Genomic DNA, 17,478 nt, shown 5'->3' with positions numbered 1-17,478 from the left:
TTTTAGGATATGTGCACACGTTGCGGATTTTGATGCTGATCCGCAGCATTTTTGGATACACGAAATTGCGTCAAATCATCATTGTAATGCACAACCAATGTTAGTCGATGGGAAATCCAGAATTGGTGTGCACATGCTGCGGAAAAATACGTGCAGATTTGCAGTTTTTTATTTTCCGCAGCGTTTCTGCACCCATTGACTTCCATAGGGTTAGTCAAAACCGCAGGTGTAAAAAGATTTGCGGTTTTGCTGCGGAGTTGCGTGCAAAAACTCTGAAGATAGGGAGGAGGAAGAGTATCTGGGTGGAGACTGTGAGCGGAGAAGATGTGTGTGTCTGCGGGGGTTTGCGGGTGTGTGCACGGATGTGGGTGTGTGTCTGTGTGTAGGCAGGCATCGTCCTATGGGACTACTAGTTCCATCCGGCTATGTCTGCTACAGTAACAATATTAGACGATGGGACAGTAGTAGGCCCATCATCCGGCTACTCTGTTGAGTAGTAAAAAAAATCACATATATTCATACAGTTCATACTCGCCAAACAGCTAATCCCCGACGTCCTCGATCGCCTGCAGAAAAAATAAAATAATAAACCAATAGTATACTCCCTGTTCAGATGTAATCCATTTAATAACGAGTGTCCCACGACGATCTCCCGTGTAGAGATCCTTTCTACGGGGCTCCATAGACGATACACTGATCGGAGGTGATCCTCCCGCACTGTATTACTCCGCCGCTGTCACAGGAGTTCGTCCTGCTACTTGCGGCACTGCTGTGTGAGGAAATTCTCATGCAGTGGTAGTGCCGTAAAGTGAGAGCACGAACTCTGATGAAGTACACTGCCGGGAGTATTATCTCCGGTCAGTGTGTCATTGTAGGCCCCTGTAGAGCGGTCACATCTCCCGATGTGTCTGCTCTACACGGGAGATCGTCGTGGGACTCTCGTTATTAAATGGACTACATCGAAACAGGGAGTGTTTGTGTTGGTTTATTTTTTATTTTTTTTTGCAGAAGATCGAGGGTGTCGCATGGATTAGCTGTATAATAAATATGGGAAACTGGTGTTTCATTAACCCCTTCAAGACCCAGCCTATTTTGACCTTAAAGACCTTGCCGTTTTTTGCAATTCTGACCAGTGTCCCTTTATGAGGTAATAACTCAGGAACGCTTCAACGGATCCTAGCGGTTCTGAGATTGTTTTTTCGTGACATATTGGGCTTCATGTTAGTGGTAAATTTAGGTCAATAAATTCTGCATTTATTTGTGATAAACACGGAAATTTGGCGAAAATTTTGAAAATTTCGCAATTTTCACATTTTGAATTTTTATTCTGTTAAACCAGAGAGATATGTGACACAAAATAGTTAATAAATAACATTTCCCACATGTTTACTTTACATCAGCACAATTTTGGAAACAAAATTTTTTTTTGTTAGGAAGTTATAAGGGTTAAAATTCGACCAGCGATTTGTCATTTTTACAACGAAATTTACAAAACCATTTTTTTTAGGGACCACCTCACATTTGAAGTCAGTTTGAGGGGTCTATTTGGCTGAAAATACCCAAAAGTGACACCATTCTAAAAACTGCACCCCTCAAGGTACTCAAAACCACATTCAAGAAGTTTATTAACCCTTCAGGTGCTTCACAGCAGCAGAAGCAACATGGAAGGAAAAAATGAACATTTAACTTTTTAGTCACAAAAATTATCTTTTAGCAACAATTTTTTTATTTTCCCAATGGTAAAAGGAGAAACTGAACCACGAAAGTTGTTGTCCAATTTGTCCTGAGTACGCTGATACCTCATATGTGGGGGTAAACCACTGTTTTGGCGCACGGCAGGGCTTGGAAGGGAAGGAGCGCCATTTGACTTTTTGAATCAAAAATTGGCTCCACTCTTTAGCGGACACCATGTCACGTTTGGAGAGCCCCCGTGTGCCTAAAAATTGGAGCTCCCCCACAAGTGACCCCATTTTGGAAACTAGACGCCCCAAGGAACTTATCTAGATGCATAGTGAGCACTTTGAACCCCCAGGTGCTTCACAAATTGATCCGTAAAAATGAAAAAGTACTTTTTTTTCACAAAAAAATTCTTTTAGCCTCAATTTTTTCATTTTCACATGGGCAACAGGATAAAATGGATCCTAAAATGTGTTGGGCAATTTCTCCTGAGTACACCAATACCTCACATGTGGAGGTAAACCACTGTTTGGGCACATGGTAAGGCTTGGAAGGGAAGGAGCGCCATTTGACTTTTTGAATGAAAAATTATTTCCATCGTTAGCGGACACCATGTCGCGTTTGGATAGCTCCTGTGTGCCTAAACATTGGCGCTCCCCCACAAGTGACCCCATTTTGGAAACTAGACCCCCCAAGGAACTAATTTAGATGCCTAGTGAGCACTTTAAACCCTCAGGTGCTTCACAAATTGATCTGTAAAAATGAAAAAGTAATTTTTTTTCACAAAAAAATTCTTTTCGCCTCAATTTTTTCATTTTCACATGGGCAGTAGGATAAAATGGATCATAAAATTTGTTGGGCAATTTCTCCCGAGTACGCCGATACCTCATATGTGGGGGTAAACCACTGTTTGGGCACTCGGCAGGGCTCGGAAGAGAAGGCGCGCCATTTGACTTTTTGAATGGAAAATTAGCTCCAATTGTTAGCGGACACCATGTCGCGTTTGGAGAGCCCCTGTGTGCCTAAACATTGGAGCTCCCGCACAAGTGACCCCATTTTGGAAACTAGACCCCCCAGGGAACTTATCTAGATGCATATTGAGCACTTTAAACCCCCAGGTGCTTCACAGAAGTTTATAACGCAGAGCCATGAAAATAAAAAATAATTTTTCTTTCCTCAAAAATGATTTTTTAGCCTGGAATTTCCTATTTTGCCAAGGATAATAGGAGAAATTGGACCCCAAATATTGTTGTCCAGTTTGTCCTGAGTACGCTGATACCCCATATGTGGGGGTAAACCACTGTTTGGGCGCACGGCAGGGCTCGGAAGGGATGGCACGCCATTTGGCTTTTTAAATGGAAAATTAGCTCCAATCATTAGCGGACACCATGTCACGTTTGGAGAGCCCCTGTGTGCCTAAACATTGGAGATCCCCCAGAAATGACACCATTTTAGAAACTAGACCCCCAAAGGAACTAATCTAGATGTGTGGTGAGGACTTTGAACCCCCAAGTGCTTCACAGAAGTTTATAACGCAGAGCCATGAAAATAAAAAAAAAAAATTATTTTCTCAAAAATGATCTTTTAGCCTGCAATTTTTTATTTTCCCAAGGGTAACAGGAGAAATTTGACCCCAAAAGTTGTTGTCCAGTTTCTCCTGAGTACGCTGATACCCCATATGTGGGGGTAAATCACTGTTTGGGCACATGCCGGGGCTCGGAAGTGAAGTAGTGACGTTTTGAAATGCAGACTTTGATGGAATGCTCTGTGGGCGTCACGTTGCGTTTGCAGAGCCCCTGATGTGGCTTAACAGTAGAAACCCCCCACAAGTGACCCCATTTTGGAAACTAGACCCCCAAAGGAACTTATCTAGATGTGTGGTGAGCACTTTGAACCCCCAAGTGCTTCATAGAAGTTTATAATGCAGAGCCGTGAAAATAATAAATACGTTTTCTTTCCTCAAAAATAATTATTTAGCCCAGAATTTTTTAATTTTCCCAAGGGTAACAGGAGAAATTTGACCCCAATATTTGTTGTCCAGTTTCTCCTGAGTACGGTGATACCCCATATGTGGGGGTAAACTACTGTTTGGGCACATGCCGGGGCTTGGAATTGAAGTAGTGACGTTTTGAAATGCAGACTTTGATGGAATGCTCTGCGGGCGTCACGTTGCGTTTGCAGAGCCCCTGATGTGCCTAAACAGTAGAAACCCCCCACAAGTGACCCCATTTTGGAAACTAGACCCTGAAAGGAACTTATCTAGATGTGTGGTGAGCACTTTGAACCCCCAAGTGCTTCATAGAAGTTTATAATGCAGAGCCGTGAAAATAATAAATACGTTTTCTTTCCTCAAAAATAATTATTTAGCCCAGAATTTTTTATTTTCCCAAGGGTTACAGGAGAAATTGGACCCCAAAAGTTGTTGTCCAGTTTCTCCTGAGTACGCTGATACCCCATATGTGGGGGTAAACCACTGTTTGGGCACACGTCAGGGTTCAGAAGGGAAGTAGTGACTTTTGAAATGCAGACTTTGATGGAATGGTCTGCGGGTGTCACGTTGCGTTTGCAGAGCCCCTGGTGTGCCTAAACAGTAGAAACCCCCCACAAGTGACCCCATTTTAGAAACTAGACCCCCCAAGGAACTTATCTAGATATGTGGTGAGCACTTTGAACCCCCAAGTGCTTCACAGACGTTTACAACGCAGAGCCGTGAAAATAAAAAATCATTTTTCTTTCCTCAAAAATTATGTTTTAGCAAGCATTTTTTTAGATTCACAAGGGTAACAGGAGAAATTGGACCCCAGTAATTGTTGCGCAGTTTGTCCTGAGTATGCTGGTACCCCATATGTGGGGGTAAACCACTGTTTGGGCACACGTCAGGGCTCGGAAGTGAGGGAGCACCATTTGACTTTTTGAATACGAGATTGGCTGGAATCAATGGTGGCGCCATGTTGCGTTTGGAGACCCCTGATGTGCCTAAACAGTGGTAACCCCTCAATTCTACCTCCAACACTAACCCCAACACACCCCTAACCCTAATCCCAACTGTAGCCATAATCCTAATCACAACCCTAACCCCAACACACCCCTAACCACAACACTAACCCCAACACACCCCTAACCCTAACCACAACCCTAATTCCAACCCTAACCCTAAGGCTATGTGCCCACGTTGCGGATTCGTGTGAGATATTTCCGCACCATTTTTGAAAAATCTGCGGGTAAAAGGCACTGTGTTTTACCTGCGGATTTTCCGCGGATTTCCAGTGTTTTTTGTGCGGATTTCACCTGCGGATTCCTATTGAGGAACAGGTGTAAAACGCTGCGGAATCCGCACAAAGAATTGACATGCTGCGGAAAATACAACGCAGCGTTCCCGCGCGATATTTTCCGCACCATGGGCACAGCGGATTTGGTTTTTCATATGTTTACATGGTACTGTAAACCTGATGGAACACTGCTGCGAATCCGCAGCCAAATCAGCACCGTGTGCACATAGCCTAATTCTAAAGGTATGTGCACACGCTGCGGAAAACGCTGCGGATCCGCAGCAGTTTCCCATGAGTGTACAGTTCAATGTAAACCTATGGGAAACAAAAATCGCTGTACACATGCTGCGGAAAAACTGCACGGAAACGCAGCGGTTTACATTCCGCAGCATGTCACTTCTTTGTGCGGATTCCGCAGCGGTTTTACAACTGCTCCAATAGAAAATCGCAATTGTAAAACCGCAGTGAAATGCGCAGAAAAAAACGCGGTAAATCCGCCATAAATCCGCAGCGGTTTAGCACTGCGGATTTATCAAATCCGCAGCGGAAAAATCCGCAGAGGACCAGAATACGTGTGCACATTCCTAACCCTAACCCTAGCCCTAACCCTAGCCCTAACCCTACCCCTAACCCTAACCCTACCCCTAACCCTAGCCCTACCCCTAACCCTACCCCTAACCCTAACCCTACCCCTAACCCTAACCCTATTCTAACATTAGTGGAAAAAAAAAAAATTCTTTATTTTTTTATTGTCCCTACCTATGGGGGTGACAAAGGGGGGGGGTCATTTATTATTTTTTTTATTTTGATCACTGAGATAGATTATATCTCAGTGATCAAAATGCACTTTGGAACGAATCTGCCGGCCGGCAGATTCGGCGGGCGCACTGCGCATGCGCCCGCCATTTTGGAAGATGGCGGCGCCCGGGAGAAGACGGACGGGACCACGGCTGGATCGGTAAGTATGATAGGGTGGGGAGGAGCACGGGGGGGGGAATCGGAGCACAGGGGGGGGAATCGGAGCGCGGGAGGGGTGGAACGGAGCACGGGGGGCGTGGAACGGAGCCCGGGGGGGCTGGAATGGAGCACGGGGGGTGGAACGGAGCACGGGGGGGGTGGATCGGAGTGCAAGGGGGGTGATTGGAGCACGGGGGGGTGATTGGAGCACGGGGGGAGCGGACACGAGCACGGGGGGAGCGGAGCACTGGACGGAGGGGAGCCGGAGCAGTGTACCGGCCAGATCGGGGGGGTGGGGGGGCGATCGGAGGGGTGGGGTGGGGGCACACTAGTATTTCCAGCCATGGCCGATGATATTGCAGCATCGGCCATGGCTGGATTGTAATATTTCACCCGTTATAATGGGTGAAATATTACAAATCGCTCTGATTGGCAGTTTCACTTTCAACAGCCAATCAGAGCGATCGTAGCCACGAGGGGGTGAAGCCACCCCCCCTGGGCTAAACTACCACTCCCCCTGTCCCTGCAGATCGGGTGAAATGGGAGTTAACCCTTTTACCCGATCTGCAGGGACGCGATCTTTCCATGACGCCGCATAGGCGTCATGGGTCGGAATGGCACCGACTTTCATGACGCCTACGTGGCGTCAAAGGTCGGGAAGGGGTTAAAATACTTTCATTCAGTATTTCATTAAAATACTTTATTCTGGCTGTGTCTTTATTTAACATTACAACTAGAGGATTAGTAATGGGTAGGTGCCTTATTGACACCTCTCCATTACTAAGCCGTGGACTTGATGTCACATTACAATACAAAGGTGACATCAACCCCACAACTATTACCCCACTTGCTGCCACTATAGGGCATGTGGGAAGAGAGAGGGTAAGTGCCGGAATTGGCGCATTTTAGAGATATGCCATTAATGGGGCGGCTGAGAGCTGGTATTTGTAGTCGGGGTGGGGCACTATCCATGGCCTCTTCCTAGGTTATTAACATCAGCCTGCAGCTGTCTGCATAGGCTTTGCTGGTTATTAACTACTAGATTGTGGCCCGATTCTAACGCATCGGGTATTCTAGGATATGCATGTCCCCGTAGTATATGGACAATGATGATTCCAGAATTCGCGGCAGACTGTGCCCGTCGCTGATTGGTCGAGGCAACCTTTATGACATCATCATCGCCATGGCAACCATTATGACATCTACGTCGATACTGTGCCCGTTGCTGATTGGTCGAGGCCTGGTGGCCTCGACCAATCAGACGCGGGATGTCTACGTCCTTTATGACATCATCGTCGCTGTGCCCGTCGCTGATTGGTCGAGGCTTGGAGGCCTCGACCAATCAGAGACGCAGGTTTCATCGTCGCCATGCTGTGCCCGTCTCTGATTGGTCGAGGCCGCCAGGACAGACAGACAGACAGACAGACAGACGGAAAAACCCTTAGCCAATTATATATATAGATAGGGGGACCCCACTTCATTTTTTTTTTTGGGGGGGGGGCTCCTCTATCTTAATAGCCAGTAAAGGCTAAATATACAGCTGTGAGCTCATATTAATTGCCTGGGAAGCTCAATGGGTATTACCCCCTTCCCTGGCTATAAAAATCTGCCTCCAGTCGCTGACTTTCCCAATCTGGTTTGGAAAATTGCACAGGAGCCCACTCCATTTTTATTTTCCTTTTTTAAATTAAACATATTGTATTTAAAGCCAGGGTCACACTTGCGAGAGTCTCGCACGAGTCTCACACCTCAATACCCGGCACTGCCGCCGGCACTCGGAACCAGAGTGTGCGGCTGCATGTATTTCTATGCAGCTGAACGCTCCGGTCTGAGTGCCGGGTATTGAGGTGCGAGACTCTTGCGAGTTTCTCGCAAGTGTGACCCTGGCCTAACGCAGATTGTGTGTGTGTTTATCTCTTTATGTACCATTTTATTATGTTTATACTAAACTTCGGGCTTGGTATTATCTATTTATAGATGTATCTATCTCTTTCTCTAGATGTATCTATCTTTCCATCTATAGATACCGTATATACTAGAGTATAAGCCGAGAATTTCAGCCCATTTTTTTAGGCTGAAATAGCCCCTCTCTGCTTATACTCGAGTCGTTCCCAGGTTTCGGCAGGGGAGGGGGAGCGGCAGCTGTCTAATAATACTCACCTGCTCCTGGTGCGGTCCCAACACGTCCCTGGTTCTCCGGGCGCTGACAGCTTCTTCCTGTATTGAGCGTTCACATGGTACCCCTCATTACAGTAATGAATATGGACTGTCAGCGCCCAGAGAACCAGGGAAGTGCAGGGGCCGCGCCAGGAGCAGGGGAGTATGATGGGGGCAGTGCGCAATATTCACCTGTCCCCCGTTCCACCGTCGGCACCGCTCCGTCTTCCGCATCCTCTGCAGTGATGCTCAGGTCAGAGGGCGCGATGACACGATTAGTGTGCGCGCTGCCCTCTGCCTGAACAGTCAGTGCAGAGGACGCGGAAGACACAGCGGCACCCAGCGGTGTAACAGGGGGCAGGTGACTATAGCAAGTGTCGGGGGCCTGAGCGTTGAGAGGAGTGTCTTTTTTTTTTTTTATCGCAGCAACAGCATATGGGGCATAATAGTCTATGGAGCATCTTATGGGGCCATAATCAGCATTTGTTCAGCATTATATGGGGCAAATATTTCTATGGAGCATCTTAAGGGGGGCATGTTCAGCATTATATGGGGCAAATATCTCATTGGAGCATCTTATGGGGCCATAATCAGCAATTGTGCAGCATTATATGGGGCAAATATCTCTATGGAGCATCTTATGGGGCCATAATCAGCATTTGCAGAGCCCATCTTATGGGGCCCATAATGAACTGTATGAAGCATTATATGGGGCTCCTGATTCAATCTGGATATTCAAAAACACTTAACCTAGTGATGTCTCAATTAATTTTACTTTTATTGGTATCTATTTTTATTTTTGAAATTTACCAGTAGCTGCTGCATTTCCCACCCTAAGCTTATACTCGAGTCAATATGTTATCCCTGTTTTCTGTGGAAAAATAAGGGGTCTCTGCTTATACTCGGGTCAGCTTATACTCGAGTATATACGGTATATCTATCTTTGTGTGTAAACATTCTTCAATGAAGTATGTAAAAGAAGAGGTTGGACACAAGAATGACATCACAATTCTTTTTTTGTTAAATAGATCTTTATTTAGCTTACAAAAATGCATACAAATCCGCATGAAAAAAACGCATGAAAATCCGCATCAAAAACGCTCGAATTTTTAACTGCGTTTTCTGCAAGAAAGGAAGAATCTGTGCAGAAAATTCCACAGGCAAATCCGCAAGGTGTGCACATAGCATTTTATACATTGTGCACAAGGAAGAAGGAGCTGAAATAATTCATCTCGTCACCATCAAAATATAATGCTTGTTAAAGCAGGAAACCTTGATAGCGTACTGAAGATGATGACTGGATTTTATTTCTTGCACGAGCTTGAACCCAAGAACTAGCTTGTAAGATCTTCTTTTCTAACTGGTTTCATTCAGATACATGTTCTGTGCTCTACTTGTGTATTTCAGGAAAAAGTTCAAGACCCGCTCAGGGGACACTGTTAGATTAATTGATTTGTTAGAAGAAGGCTTGAAACGCTCTATGGACAAGCTAAAGGACAAAGAGAGAAATAAGGTAAAATGTGCAACCCAATCATGGAAAAAAAATACATTTAGAATATTATTTTTCTCCTTCACCTCATTGGGGGACACTTGACTGTGGGTGTATGCTACTGCCGCATGGAGGCTGACACTAAGTAAACATAAAAAAAGGTTTAGCTCTTCCTCCGTCGTATACACCCTGACACGGGCCGAAGGCAAACCCAGTTTATGCTTAGTGTCTGAAGGAGGCACACGTTTGATTTTCAGACTCTCCATATTCCTTTTCTTCACATGGAAATGAGACAGGGGCGACGGACCCTTTTGAAGGGGTCCGATCTTTCCAAACCAACAAGGGGCGAGCACTTGGAGTGTCGCCTCCACGTATCCTCTCCCGCGACGTGGGACTTGCCGGACTCAGCCCTGACCACTTTAAGGTAACGAAACCCTAGGCTGTACAGGTGCATGTGTACTGTCCGTGCGGCCTCCACTGCATCACCAATGCGTAGACAGCGGTGATACCATGGAGGGGGACGGTCCCTCTTCTCATCCCCTGAAGGTTAATAAAAAAATACACCAATGTTATCCGGGTAGCAATAAATAAATAATAGTAAAAACACTTATAAAATTTATCTATAAAAATCTATTAATAAAGAGGACCCAGAAAACACCCAGTGTACTAGTGGTGTAGTGAAGCACTACAAAAGATTAAATTTCATTCCCTGAAGGGAAGATGAAGTTAGGGTGCCTGCACCGTCCGTTTTAACATCCCCCCTCTGACCTTAAGCTCCATCGCATGGTGGGGGCTGGAAGGGTTCCTGCAGCAAACATCCAGGGGACAGCGGGTGCTGAGTTTTTTTCTTTTTTTTCTGCCGTTGGCAGCGCCACTCCGCAGGGATCCCGGCCTCTTCATTCTCGTGCAGGTCCGGGTAAATCTTTACGCCCGGTGTCTGCCGACAGGCCGCGGTCAGAAATTACCGCCCCTTCCGGTCGCGTCATCGGCCGGCAGGCCCCGCCTCCCTCCCCCTATGCTGGGGTTAGAAAAATCTAGGCCCCGGCTTCTGCCGTGTTAGGCCGCGGGTGGAAGTCGCGCCCCTTCAGACCGCGTCATCGGCCGTAGGCCCCGCCCCCCACAACACCGAAGAACATGGGGGAAAAAATTTAGGACGGCTTCAGATCCCCATAGGCCAGTGGACTGCAAACACCGCCATTTCCGGCGGGACCACCCTTCAAGGAAGCGCTCCTTTTAAAGGGAACAGCGCAGTTGCGTCACCCTGTGACAGGTTCCACAGGACAGACGGGGACACAGGACTGGGGTAAGTGCTACTCCCCCCAGCCTGACAGCTGCCATATCTGTTTTTTTGCAGCCTATCTAAAATGCTGTTTATAGCATCAGCAGGACCATGTCTAGAAGGACCAAGTCTCACATGGTTTTATACACTGCATATGTAGCCTGTCATTCTGCTTTTTCGCATGCCCAGAGTAAGCAACTCTGTGAGGCCTGCGATTCCGAACGCGCTCAGGAACCCTCCCCTGTGACTCAGGCAGAAACTGTAGTTTCTCCCCCAAAATGGGTCACGTCCTTGTAGCGATCTATGGCATCCATAACCAAGGCAATCGAGTCCCTCCAAACCCCGGCTGCGGCTAGGGACAGCGGTTCTTCTACCTTGGAGAGGTCTTCTGGCTCACTTGAACCTCCGGCCTGCAGGTGCCGTACTCTCACTAGGCAGACGCGGGGGAAGTGAACCCATACGGCGTCTCCCGGTCCATCAGGTTCATCTGCATCCTTTAGTTCCGCTTCTCATTCGCCCTCACCAGCGGAGGTTAGTGAACAGGGTTCGGAGTGTGATTCTGAAGGGTCCCTTGATTTTGAGCCACCTAGTTATCAGGAGTCAATAGACTGCCTAATTGAGTCCATCAACCAAACCTTGAGTATAGAGGACGAATCTACCTTGGCCTCGGGTCATAAGGTATCGTTCAAAAGGATCAAGCAGCCTCTTAGGGTGTTTTCCACTCACCCTGAGTTTGAGGACATAGTCCAATGGCATAGAGAGCGTCCGGACAGACGGTTATTGGGACAAAAGGCTCTAAATACAAGATACCCTTTCGCCCCTGAGCTGTGTAAGAAGTGGGCAGAATCCCCGTCGGTAGATCCACCGATTTCTCGTTTGGCCTCCAACACATTGTTATCCCTTCCCAACAATTACTCTATTAGGGATCCAACTGATCGGCTCATAGAAAGTTTGGCCCGTTCAGTTTTCGAGGCCTCAGGTTCGGCCCTCTTGCCCTCTTTTGCGGCAACTTGGGTAGCTAAGGCCTTGATATCTTGGTCAGAATATTTAACTAAGGCTCTACAGGAGAGGGACCTAACGGCGGAGTTAACGGAGATGTCAAATCAGATAGCCCTAGCTGGGAGCTACCTGATCAATGCATCTTTGGATGCAGCAAATAGTGCGGCATTAGCTGCCGCAAACACAATTGCCATTAGATGGGCCCTTTGGTTGAGAACATGGTGGGCGGATTCTACCTCGAAAAAATCCCTTACAACTCTCCAATATCAAAGTTGTCGATTATTTGGGGAAAAACTGGATCAGCTGATTTCTGATTCCACAGGGGGGGGAAGCAATTTTCTCCCACAGCAAAAGATTAAACAACCTTTCGTCGCCAGTTTCAGGCTCATTTCAAATCCTTTTGTGACCCCAGATGGACCCCAGCGTCGGACCCCAGCGTCAAACCCCGCTGGCCCAGGTCAACCTAATCAGGACAGAGATCATCAGATCTCCTACAGGGCCAACCCGTTTTGAAGAATGTGGTCCCAGCTACCAAGGTCAATGGGATCTAGGTCCCATAGGTTTTCGGCCAAATGACTGGAGGCGGTATCTGATCGCCTCTGACAGAGTTGGCAGCAGTCTACTCTTGTTTTATCAGTCCTGGCTCTCGGTGGTTCACGACGGGTGGGTAAGAGATCTAGTGTCCTCAGGGTACAAAATAGAGTTTCTCAGTCTCCCCCCATGCCGGTTCTTTCCCTCCCGTCTTCCCACTTCAGGACCCCAGGTACAAGCCTTGTTCAGAACTGTAGAATCCCTTCGGCTCTGCGGGGTCATCATTCCATTTCCAAAGGAAGAGAGATTTCAGGGGTTTTATTCCAACCTGTTCATGGTTCCCAAAAAAGACGGATCCGTAAGGCCCATTCTGGACCTAAAAAGTTTAAACAGGTTTGTCAACATTCGTCACTTTCGAATGGAATCTCTCTGGTCAGTCATTGCGGCAATGGAAAAGGGAGAATTCTTAGCCTCAATAGATATTCAAGATGCTTATCTTCACATTCCCATATTCCCTTCGCATCAAAAATTTCTACGTTTTGCCGTAGGCAGCCTACATTTTCAGTTCACTGCCTTACCTTTCGGGCTGGCCACCGCACCCAGGATATTTACAAAGCTCATGGTAGCAATGGTGTCTATCCTGAATTCCCGGGGCATACTCGTTTTGCCATATCTAGACTATCTCCTTATCAAGGGGCCGTCTTTTCGAGCCTGCGAGGAAAATGTCAGCATTACCCTGGATACACTTTCTCGCTTAGGGTGGCTGGTGAATCTAAAAAAATCGTCCCTTGTGCCATCTCAGAAAATCTCTTTTCTAGGGATGATCTTCAACACCTCACAAGGGTTGACAATCCTACCCCGGGACAAGGTCCTGACCCTCTGCAAAGAGGTGAGAATCATTCGCAGGTTGACCTACCATACAATCCGGTTCTGCATGAAGGTTTTAGAAAGGATAGTGGCGGCAGTAGTGGCAGTACCTTTTGCGCAATTCCATCTCCGTCCTCTCCAACATGCACTGTTGGCAGCATGGGACAAAAATCTGTATTCTCTCAACCTCAGGGGCCGTCTGTCTCTCCAGGTCAGACAGGCTCTTGCATGGTGGTCAACGAGCCCTTCTCTACCACAAGGGAAACCCTTTCCCCAGCCCATTGGCTGGTAGTCACGACAAACGCCAGTCTTTACGTTTGGGGAGCAGTGCAGGCCGGGTTCCCACAAAAGGTTGCTGCTACCATGATTAGCACCCGCAAATCCGTCTCAGCAAGTATTTATCATCACACCTGGAAGGTTTTCTTTTCATGGTGCAGAAAGCGTTGGCTTCCCCCTCTACGTTACTCCATTCCTAACATCCTTGCTTTTCTCCAAACCGGCCTGCATTCGGGGCTTGCACCAAGTACTCTCAGAAGACAGATATCATCCTTATCGGTTCTTTTTCAGCGCAGGATCGCTGTCACTTTACTGGTGAAAGCTTTTCTACAGGGAGTCGCTCACATGGTACCGCCTTACAGGCCCCCCTGGATTCTTGGGACCTTAACTTGGTCTTAAATGCCTTGCAGGAAGCTCTTTTTGAGTCTCTTCAGGACGTCTCTTTGACCTATCTTTCCTGGAAAGTTGTATTCTTGGTGGCCATAACTTCCATTAGGCGGGTATCAGAGCTGGCAGCTCTATCCTGCCGGGCTCCGTTTCTACAGTTCCATCAGGATAAAGTGGTGCTCAGGCCAGCACCCTCATTTTTGCCAAAGATGGTTTCCTCATTCCACATTAACGAGGACATTGTCTCACTGTGTGGAAAAAGCTCTCCATATGGTAGACCTAGTGAGAGCACTTCGGAAGTACATTTCTCGGGCGGCACCTTTTCGGCAGGCGGATGCGCTGTTTGTCCTTCCTGAGGGTCACAGGAAGGGGCTTGCTGCTTCAAGATCCACCATAGCAAGGTGGATACAATTAGTTATTCAAGAGGCCTACCACGTCAAGGGCATGATCGTTCAGGCCGGAATCAGAGCTCACTCCACTCAAGCAGTGGGGGCTTCCTGGGCACTTCGGTACCAGGCTTCAGCAGAGCAGATTTGCAAGGCAGTAACCTGGTCCAGTTTGCATACCTTTTCCAAGCACTATAATGCCCATACTCAGACTTCTGCAGATGCGAGCCTGGGTAGAAGGATTCTTCAGGCAGCGGTAGCTCACCTATAGGCGGCAGATGCCTGGATATTACTCCGGTGAGTCAATTTCCCACCCAGGGACTGCTTTAGGACATCCCACAGTCCTGTGTCCCCCAATGAGGCGAAGAAGAAATAGGGATTTTTGTGTTACTCACCGTAAAATCCTTTTCTCCAAGCCGCCCATTGGGGGACACAGCTCCCTCCCTATTAGCCATATGGCTCTTTTTTTTTGTTATTTGACTTTATCAGTTGGTAGGGTCGTTTTCTAGACATGTTTGTTTCTGTATTAATGCTGACTGTTATATTGATTCTCCTACTGCTTTTTGCACCAAACTGGGTTTGCCTTCGGTCCGTGTCAGGGTGTATACGACAGAGGAGGAGCTAAACCTTTTTTTATGTTTACTTAGTGTCAGCCTCCTGGCGGCAGTAGCATACACCCAACAGTCCCGTGTCCCCCAATGAGCGTCTTGAAGAAAAGGATTTTATGGTGAGTAACACAAAAATCCCTATTTTTTTGCCAAGGTGAAAGAAATTTATTTTACATTTCTAAGAGCTTTGACTTGTCCAATTTCCTGTTTTTATTGGATCTCTACTTGTTTTTCTTCCTGTCTGTTTTTCTACACCAGGTGATGCTATCATAACATACTATTCAAAAAGATCAAGGGGATCTCAGTCCAACATGGATAAGGTCCTCAGAAAAAAACAAAGATATATTAATAGATTAATCCGAGAACTCAGACGATAATTTGATCAAAAATGATTTATTCAAATAACAACCAGTCATACAGGATGCCAACGTTTCGGCCTAAAGGCCTTTTTCAAGGCTCTTATCTATAGGATCACAAAACAAAATAGTAAATACAGATATTCATAACCATAACTCAATATTAACCGGTTGTATGTAAAACAGAAGAGAATACATAACCAAATCATTATATATCACACAAACTGTGTAAAAATTGGTGCAACAGTATCACAAAAAGTATATGAAAGAACCAAATGATCGGTCCATCATATATAGTACAAGGCATGAGGTAAACGTTCCATATGACATCCTAGAGTTCACCATGAAAAAAGGAAAATAAGAACATTAGTCCAAGGTCCAAAAAGGAACATTGCTAAGTTTACACACAGCTGAGTTATCCCTGCTTGCATTTTGGAAAATATATATTTATTATGTGTGGATTTGGCAACAGATTATTCCCATGGATTTTTAACGAAATCAGCAGTTAATCAGAGCATTTTCTGCAAGTGAATGAGCATGTAAAATCAAGCATGCTCCGATTTTCACATGGATTTTATTTCCCTTTAATGTCAATGAGGTTTTTAAAATCTCTTCCACCTATATATATTGTACAGTATATTGCCATTTAGTTCTAAAGCCTCAATTCTACTGTACACTGATGTCTCATCTGCTTCACTTTCAATAGCGCAGTGACTATGAGGGTCCAACTATATTTACTCATCTTTTCTATAAAGTAAATTCAGCATTGAATGTAACTTATCTAATGAAAAAAGTGCAGATCTGCCTGAAAAGAACTAAAGTAGACAACTTGCATTCAGTTGGTGAAAAGCGCTGAAAGAAGTGACATGCTGCATTTTGCATAACAATGCTCTTTGACAAAACAAATCAGGGGAAAAAAAAAACAAGCTATGTACATGAGATTTCTGAAATCTCACAGACTTTACTGGTACTGTGAAAGGCAGCTGAAAATTTGCATTAAAAAACGCTACACAAAAACACTGCAAAAACACAACATATGTGAACAGGGGCGGACACAGACAGTTTGGCGCCCCTGTGCAGGAAATGTGTCTGGGCCCCCCCTTCTTTAAAGGTGACAAAGCTACATTATATACAGTTAGGGCCAGAAATATTTGGACAGTGACACAAGGTTTGTTATTTTAGCTGTTTACAAAAACATGTTCAGAAATACAATTATATATATAATATGGGCTGAAAGTGCACACTCCCAGCTGCAATATGATAGTTTCCACATCCAAATCGGAGAAAGGGTTTAGGAATCATAGCTCTGTAATGCATAGCGTCCTCTTTTTCAAGGGACCAAAAGTAATTGGACAATGGACTCTAAGGGCTGCAATTAACTCTGAAGGCGTCTCCCTCGTTAACCTGTAATCAATGAAGTAGTTAAAAGGTCAGGGGTGGATTCCAGGTGTGTGGTTTTGCATTTGGAAGCTGTTGCTGTGAGCAGACAACATGCGGTCAAAGGAACTCTCAATTGAGGTGAAGCAGAACATCCTGAGGCTGAAAAAAAAGAAAAAATCCATCAGAGAGATAGCAGACATGCTTGGAGTAGCAAAATCAACAGTTGGGTAAATTCTGAGAAAAAAGGAATTGACTGCTGAGCTTGGGAACTCAAAAAGGCCTGGGCGTCCACGGATGACAACAGTGGTGGATGATCGCCGCATACTTAATTTGGTGAAGAAGAACCCGTTCACAACATCAACTGAAGTCCAGAACACTCTCAGTGAAGTAGGTGTATCTGTCTCTAAGTCAACAGTAAAGAGAAGACTCCATGACAGTAAATACAAAGGGTTCACATCTAGATGCAAACCATTCATCAATACCAAAAATAGACAGGCCAGAGTTAAATTTGCAGAAAAACACCTCAAGAAGCCAGCTCAGTTCTGGAAAAGTATTCTATGGACAGATGAGACAAAGATCAACCTGTACCAGAATGATGGGAAGAAAAAAGTTTGGAGAAGAAAGGGAACGGCACATGATCCAAGGCACACCACATCCTCTGTAATACATGGTGGAGGCAACGTGATGGCATGGGCATGCATGGCTTTCAATGGCACTGGGTCACTTGTGTTTATTGATGACATAAGAGCAGACAAGAGTAGCCGGATGAATTCTGAAGTGTACCGGGATATACTTTCAGCCCAGATTCAGCCAAATGCTGCAAAGTTGATTGGACGGCGCTTCATAGTACAGATGGACAA

The 17,478-nt window shown here is 46.0% G+C and overlaps 1 protein-coding gene across 3 annotated transcripts in view; it reads left to right on the top strand.

Annotated features, from left to right (window-relative positions):
• The window catches only part of RARS1 (arginyl-tRNA synthetase 1), a 630,854-nt gene that overhangs the window by 485,713 nt on the left and 127,663 nt on the right, over window positions 1-17,478 (top strand). For all 3 annotated transcript variants that reach the window (XM_069763904.1, XM_069763903.1, XM_069763902.1), the window contains one exon: window positions 9,468-9,573. In XM_069763904.1, coding sequence (XP_069620005.1) covers window positions 9,468-9,573 — 106 coding nt within the window. The remainder of the gene's footprint in view (window positions 1-9,467; window positions 9,574-17,478) is intronic.

The sequence above is a fragment of the Ranitomeya imitator genome, chromosome 4 (genome assembly GCF_032444005.1).
Source record: "Ranitomeya imitator isolate aRanImi1 chromosome 4, aRanImi1.pri, whole genome shotgun sequence".
NCBI classification, from domain to species: domain Eukaryota; kingdom Metazoa; phylum Chordata; class Amphibia; order Anura; family Dendrobatidae; genus Ranitomeya; species Ranitomeya imitator.
Note: the sequence above shows the minus strand (reverse complement) of the source record. Positions and strands in the feature narration are given on the sequence as shown.